The sequence below is a fragment of the Saccopteryx leptura genome, chromosome 3 (assembly GCF_036850995.1).
Source record: "Saccopteryx leptura isolate mSacLep1 chromosome 3, mSacLep1_pri_phased_curated, whole genome shotgun sequence".
Lineage (NCBI taxonomy): Eukaryota > Metazoa > Chordata > Mammalia > Chiroptera > Emballonuridae > Saccopteryx > Saccopteryx leptura.
Window position 1 is genome coordinate 124,339,337 of NC_089505.1, and position 7,508 is coordinate 124,346,844.

Sequence of the window (7,508 nt, forward strand, 5' to 3'; positions counted from 1 at the left end):
AGATAGGGTTTTTAATAGTCCTCATCACACCCCCTGAGCGAGGCAGTTCTTTCACCACTTGGCCATGCATGGTGAGTGCCCCGACCATGGAAACAGGCACCCGGTGGAGGACGTGACTTGACAGCAGACTCCGCTTTCAAAACACCGGTCTCTCAAATCTCAGTCCCAGGACGAGGGAGTGAATGAGCTCCGCGTGTCTAACACACTGCTTGCCTGTTCCCATGCTTTTTACATATTTCCTAGTCCATCCCCTACCTTTGCTCCTCTCTAATTGAGTGAAGTAGCAGCAAATATTATGAAGAGAGAGATATACACTTATACATAAATGAGGCCAGGCAAGACACGGCAGCAGGATGCATGGCTTCCGCCTCCTCCAGGTCCCCACATATAGTAAACATCACTAGTGGATAAGAGCATTCATTCTCTTTTCCTGTTAAACCCGGATTTGGACCCAGAAGCTTTCCTACCAAAGTGTTTCAGGCAGCTGTAACCAACTAAAGTTGAAACCTCTTTGCTGACCCTGACTTTGGCCTTATCATAAATACTTAACTATTCTCTACTTATAAACTTGAACGAGGTCAATTCATTCGGTTGGAGGAGAAAAGATTGAGAAGACAGTCTTCAGAAATAATACCAATAACAATTAGACATGGATTTTCCCCTGTAAGAATCTGCACGATGATGTTTTTGGTTTCATCTGGTTATTTGTTTATAAGCAAGAGAGAAGATTGACTTAGTGAATAATACCAAAAATAATGTCTATTAAGTTGTTATGTTTAGCATATCTTCAGCAGCCATTTGATTGTCTAAATTCCAGGCATAGAACTTTCCTTTCATAGGACTTTCAAATCTCCAAGAAGATGTGCTTATTTTTCAAACAGTCCTAGATGACACTTTCTCCCATTCTCTTCCCCAGTTTTTGCTTCCTCTCCTTCCCCTACCTCCCCTTAAAATTAAAAATAAAAATAAAAAGCAAGATACTAGTCAGGGGCACTCACCATTTTGACCTTTGTATAAGGTCAAAATCCCTATGTAAGTTTGGTATAAAAGAAAATGTTAAAGATTTTTCTGCTGTAGGCACTGGCAACCTCATTGTTTCATCTGAGGCATCCATCATGAATCACACATGGATAGATTATATCAGACAGTGAATAGAATATGAAGGGTTGTTGTTGTTTTTTTTCAAGATTAAATGAAAATTGAGAAGGTTTTGAAGCCAAATACAAAAGTAGTTGTAATAGGGCAAATCACAGTTTTCTGCTTATTTTTTTTTTAATGTACAATGATTCAAGATATATAAATGCACAAACCACTTACAATCTCACTCCTGTGATGCTTAGAAATGAATTCCAGATAATGTAGCATCAAGGAGTGATACATCTTTATTATTATTGCTCATTTGTTGGAGAGGCTCTTTTGAATAAATGCTAAATGAAATATGAGCCACTCATCTGATTAATAACAAGACATGTCTGTTCATTCTTCATATCTCCGTCCTCAAGAAGATCAAGAGATCTTTGACAACCATTAAGTCAAGGGACTGCAAAGATGGTAGACCCGAGCACTTCTAAAGCCATTCTTTAAAAAAATTAATAAAATTTCCCAAACATTGACATCCACCAATGTTATTCACTTAATTAATAAACATTTATTGAGTTCTGTGTGTTACTATGTGTGTGATTCCCATATGTGCTCCACTGAATAAATAAGTAGAGCAACAGAATAAATGAAATTGAGCCCCTTCCCCAAGAGCTCATCGTCTATTGTGGGGTGGGATACGCTGTGAACATATTCTGTGATAGAACTATGATAGAGACCTGCCCTGGGAGTTCCTTGTGGTTTTAGAAATTGACCTAGGCCTTTCTCTTGGCATATACGTGCCTAATCCAGTGTAGCCATTTCCATCAGAGAAAAATGCCCTAGACATTAGATTTTGCATTTTGGTTTTTAAACCCTGAAGACTCTCCTGCAAACACTCACTCAGCCCTCTGCCCCGTGTCTGTGTCTGTGCATCTCTGTGTTATCCTTGGTCAGACTGATGTCTGGACCAGTCCCCCCTTCTGCTTGTCCCCCCAGGTTCTCCCCGATCACCATTGATGGGATGACAAGCCTCGTGGGAATGAACATCCCTGGTCACACAGGAACAGGCTGGTGCATCTTTGTGTACAACTTATCTCCTGATTCCGATGAGAGTGTCCTCTGGCAGCTCTTCGGCCCCTTTGGCGCAGTGAACAACGTCAAGGTCATCCGTGACTTCAACACCAACAAGTGCAAGGGGTTCGGCTTTGTCACCATGACCAACTACGACGAAGCCGCCATGGCCATCGCCAGCCTCAACGGGTACCGCCTGGGAGACCGAGTGTTACAAGTTTCCTTTAAAACCAACAAAGCCCACAAGTCCTGAACTTCCCATTCTTAATTATTAAAAAATATATATAAATATATACGAACAAAACGCGTGCACACACACCCATACACACACACACAAAAGAGAGAGAAACAAACCTTTCAAGGCTTATATTCAACCATGGACTTTATAAGCCAGTGTTGCCTAAGTATTAAAACATTGGATTATCCTGAGGTATACCAGGAAAGGATTTTATAATGCTTAGAAAAAAAACAAAAAACAAAAAAAAATAACAAAAAAATAACTTTGATGCATTGAATGTTCTTTCATAGCTGTCGTTGTTGAATATAATATACATAGATAGCAATGTGCAGGGATTTTTACCCAGCCAGCTAACTTTACTACCTTCCTTGAAGGTGGGTCTTTTTAAGATGACCATTCGCTCATTTGAAGAAGAAAAACAAAAAACAAAAAAAAAATAATAAAAATAAAACAATTTTTACAAAGTAATGGCATTCAAAGAAAGAAAAAAGTTTTCTTTTTTTGTCAAAATGTTGATCCAATCAGATTGGTATAAAAAAAAAAACAAAAAAACCCCACACAAATTAAAGAGGAATAATAAAAATTGCAAAAATGAAAAAAACTTTTGCAAATTTTTTTATTTTTCCTTTTTTCTTTTATATCATGTGAACTAAAACAGTCTTCTGTTAGGGGATGGGGGCAAGGGGGATACCTGATGACATTAACAATTTAATAACATTAACATTGTTGCCAAAGAGGTGGTCTCTTTGCTGAAAATGGGTTTCAAGAAAAATCTATTTTTATAAAATATAAAGAATTTTTACAAGAGAATCTGGATTTGAGAAAAAAAAATATTTTGACTGGCTAATTTAGGGGAAATTGACAACTTTGTCGCGTTCATACTGCACTGGTAACTTTTTAGAGATCAAGATGTGTGTTTTAAACTGGATTCGTAGACTGTTTTTTGGAGGATGGGCTATAAACAGATGATCTTCATATCTTTTCATAGCATGTAATAATAATTAAAAATGATTAATTACTAGGGGAAAGGAGTGTTCGTTCTACCCAGGGTACCACAGTTCCCCACAGTCAAAACCCAAAAGCAAGGAGATGAGTTGAAAGACAGTTTTTCTTTAAGTCATCAGTATGGGATGTCAGCAGAACAAAAATTTTAAAGATTAATTTTTCTTTTTATCTAAAACTTCCTTAGTTTGAGCAGTAGGTGCTACAAAATTATTTACATATCTTAGTATCATAGTTAAATGTAATGTGTTTAGGAGAGGAACACAAAAGATACATTTGCTTTCGATTCATTATGGAATTTTCCAATTCACTTTGTAGCCCATGCTGATAGAATTGGGCTGTGTTGGTACATTTGAAACACTGTTTATGTTGCTTGAAACACTTATTTATTTAATCGCTGATGTGATGATGCCTATGGCCGAGATCAAATATAGCTAGATTGGCTAGACTACTTATTTGTTTACTTAAACTATGGGAAGAAGCATATTATTGTGTCATTCTGTTGTGTGTGTATGTGTATATACAATATAAATATATATATATATATAAAGTTATTTTTCTTTGGGTTAATTTATTATAAGTTGTAACACTTGGCTAGTTTTGTTTGTAATGTCTTAAAATGTTTTCTTATGATATTTAAGTGACAGTTAAAGAGGTATCAAGGTAACTTGTGTAGAACTATTGTTTGATATATTGTCATGTTTGTTGTGAATATTTTTTCTTACTGCACAGTAGAAAAATAAAAACAACTGGGTCTTTATTTTAATGTAATTCAGATTGGGGAAAACAAAACAGAGCTAAGGGAACAAAATGACTGAGGGAGCATTCTCCCACGTCCAGTGCACTGATCATTTTAGTATGTTTGTGCTTTGTACGGTTATATATTTAAAACGAAAACAAAACAAAAAAATACAAGGGTTCATGCTCTTCCCTGGGTAATAGAAACAGTTACTCGCTATGCATAATCTAGTTGATAGTTAAATTTGCTATTGCTTTTCTTGTCTTGTTATATAAAATCTTTTCAATACAAGTTTAGTCTTAATGGTAATAAAACGTTATGGTTCTTTATAACTTGTGCTTATTTTGTGCGTTTTTTCCCATGCTGAACCCACTAAGTGCATGTAGACAGACTTGTTTTCACACTGAAGAGGCAGACTTTGTAGTAGTCGTCGTAGTGTAGACAGGTAACGAAAACCAAGGCTGCATCATAGATTCCTCCTTTCAATTTTTTTTCTGTTTTTTTTCCTCTTTTTGATTTTGGAAAAAAACAAAACAAAACCAGATTTTAGTTCTGAGAACACTCGTTCAACATTCAGGGAAACCTTTACGTCATCTGCTATGAATGAACGCAGTTTGCTGGCAAAGTTTTGATGCATTTGCTAAGTAAGCATTAGTGGGAAAAGCATGCCAAAATCTCTTCTCTATAATGTGTTCACACTCGGGGGAAAAAAAAGGAAAAAAAATCTTAGGACCAGGCAGTTGTATACTTTAGTTATAATGGATGACTTCATGTTAATCTTGCTAGTTTAGATGATTTCTGAGGGAAAGTATTGTAACTGTTTTTTTTCCATAATCTTGTTGTGTTTGAATTTTTTGTACTTTATCTGTCCAGACAATAAATGAAAGTGTGTAGAATGGATTTGAGCTTCCCAGATTTTTAAATGTGTTCATTCAAATGTTTTGTTCTGTAGCATCTTCAGATTTCCCCAATATTTTTACCATTAAAAAAGAACACAAAAGGTAGTGTTAAATTCTGTTTTGATAAGTTGCAAAAGTCAACTCAGTATTCAAAAGCCATTACCCTAGTTCCAGCCACTAAAGTGTGGTCTCCAACAGGCAATATCAGCATCATCTGGGAGTTGTTAAAATGCAGGCTCTCAGGCCGAATGCAAATCTATATTTAACCAGAACTCCAAGTGAATCACTGGTACTTGAAAGTGTGAGTAGCACTGTGCTGGTTGATAACAAGCTGGCACATTTGGCATTATTATTGGCATTATGACACATTAGTGCCTGTTACTCATTTATAAGCGCACTTGTGACTTATTCAGTCGCAAGGGAGGCACCATTTGCAGAGCGTCGATATGTGTCAGACGGGCTGTGCGGTGTGGCCTCTCCATCCTCTCGCTTTCTCTTCCCGCCATCTGGGAGAAGCAGATAGCACCATCCTCATTTCACAGATGATAATACTGAGGCTCCATGAAATTGAGTCTCTTGAAATAGCTAGCAAGCTTCCCGCTGGGAGTTGAATCCGAGGCTGATTCTCCTGCGCGGCCACTCAGCGTGAGGTGCAGAGCTCGAGCAATATTGAGGAATCAGACCGTTTGTACTGGGTGTGACAACTACACAAGAAAGCGCCTTTTCGTGCTAGCAGTCATTCTTGCCTAGAACCAGCACAGGTTTGACTTCCTCACCTTTAAATAGAAACCCTAGCCAAGGACTTATTCATACAGTGAAGAAAGAACATGATTCAAAGTCAGCCTGGAGGGAAAGAGCTGCCTAAGGTATCGTGAAGTCACATTGAAATATGCCCTGAACTTTACAGATGAGCTTTTTAGTGATTTCCTGATACAATCACTCTTAGATGATATCCTTTCATTTTCATTTTCTCACTAATTGAAAATTCATTATTCCTCCATAAAACATCCTCATCCATAAACTGACACTTGAAGTAGAAATACCCCCAATGAGGCAGATGAAGGAATAGTCAGATTCTCTACCATTTCTCATTAACCCCCTTTTTTTTATTATTATGTTAAATTACATCAATAGTTGGGATAATTAAATTCAGGGCAAAGAGTGGTATTTAATTAACCAAGCTAAATATTAAAACTCCATCAGCCTGAACTTCACACAGTCAAACTTCAAGGTTTTTATTTTAGTTTTATCTTAAAAACAAGCCCATATGTTTCTTTCCTGAAGAAAACTGGGCATTCAAACTAACAGTTGCCCACAGGAATAGCAGAGCTTCACAAACGTGTATAGGGCCTAAAAATATTGCTGCCAAGCCTATGATAGTTTTTACCAATCATCCCCACCCCTGCTTCTTAATTAAAGGTGTCATTTTAGTGTACTTAAGTGAGTTGGTGGGATCTTACCAGTTCAATACAGTTCATTCCCCAGCCTCCAACAGATCTATCCTGAATGTTTCACCAAAAGCTGTAAGTATTTAAATAGGTCATTAAAATATCCATAGAAGGACATTCTACTTACACTGTCTTGGCAACACTTCCCAATACCCGCACAACGTGTCTGCCTAACATCGAATAAAACATTCCTCTTGCTGCGAGTGTAAGCCTGTTACCTGAAATCTCCAGGCAAATACTGTACAGTTTCTGCAGGTGTTTGTTGGAAAGGTCTAACAAATCACAAGAATGCAGGGATTATTAAATTTCTCATAGGTCTTCAATACATCATGTTATGCTTGGATGAAAAATTGCATGCCAGCGAAGGCTGAAGGCATTTACTTAGTGTTATTTCTGTTAAAGTGATAGCAAGGGAAGAATGCAAAAAACATGTCCTTGTGTCTGTAACCATCCCACATCGTCATCACCAGTATCAAAGCTACTCATGTCTGTCACCAAAGATTAGACACTGACCAAATGATGTGTACTGCCAATACAGGTCCCGTTTAAAGTTCTTTCATCAACGCCAGTCATTATTGATTCATTTCCAAAAAAACATTTAAGCCTCAAAGAACATTTGTGGTTTACAAGTACATTTGTGAGTTTAAAAGTTTGAAACTCACAAAGAGTTGTGAGGCCCCTACTCAGCCGGTATTTGGGTCTGGCTACCCTAACCTTGTCAAAATTTGGCACTTACTCACCTTTTGCAATAGATGACTTAGGAGACTGTCAGTCCCGTCATTCTTTGCCCTTAGTTTCTGTAGATACGCTACATGTGTTCCTTAACAAACACACACACACGCAGACACACAGAGGCAAGTGTTTGTACAGTTAAATAGAAAATGGGTTTTTCTGCTTTTCCCTGAAAATTTGAAAATCATCCTGGACAAGACAGTATTAACAGCTAGAGTGTGTTTTCTAAACGGAAAAGACATTAAAATCTTAATGGGAGGCCATCCTGGCGGGTGCACTCCACAGCCCTCAGGGACCTC

General features: G+C 37.5%; 1 protein-coding gene across 9 annotated transcripts in view; it reads left to right on the plus strand.

The window, feature by feature from the left end:
- Positions 1-5,020, plus strand: part of ELAVL4 (ELAV like RNA binding protein 4) — a 158,276-nt gene extending 153,256 nt beyond the window's left edge. For 8 of the 9 annotated variants that reach the window (XM_066376243.1, XM_066376241.1, XM_066376238.1 and 5 more), the window contains exon 7: positions 2,035-5,020. In XM_066376243.1, coding sequence (XP_066232340.1) covers positions 2,035-2,404 — 370 coding nt within the window. In that variant the 3' untranslated portion in view covers positions 2,405-5,020. The remainder of the gene's footprint in view (positions 1-2,034) is intronic. The other variant, XM_066376236.1, reaches the window with a different exon arrangement.
- Positions 5,021-7,508: the final 2,488 nt, after the last annotated feature.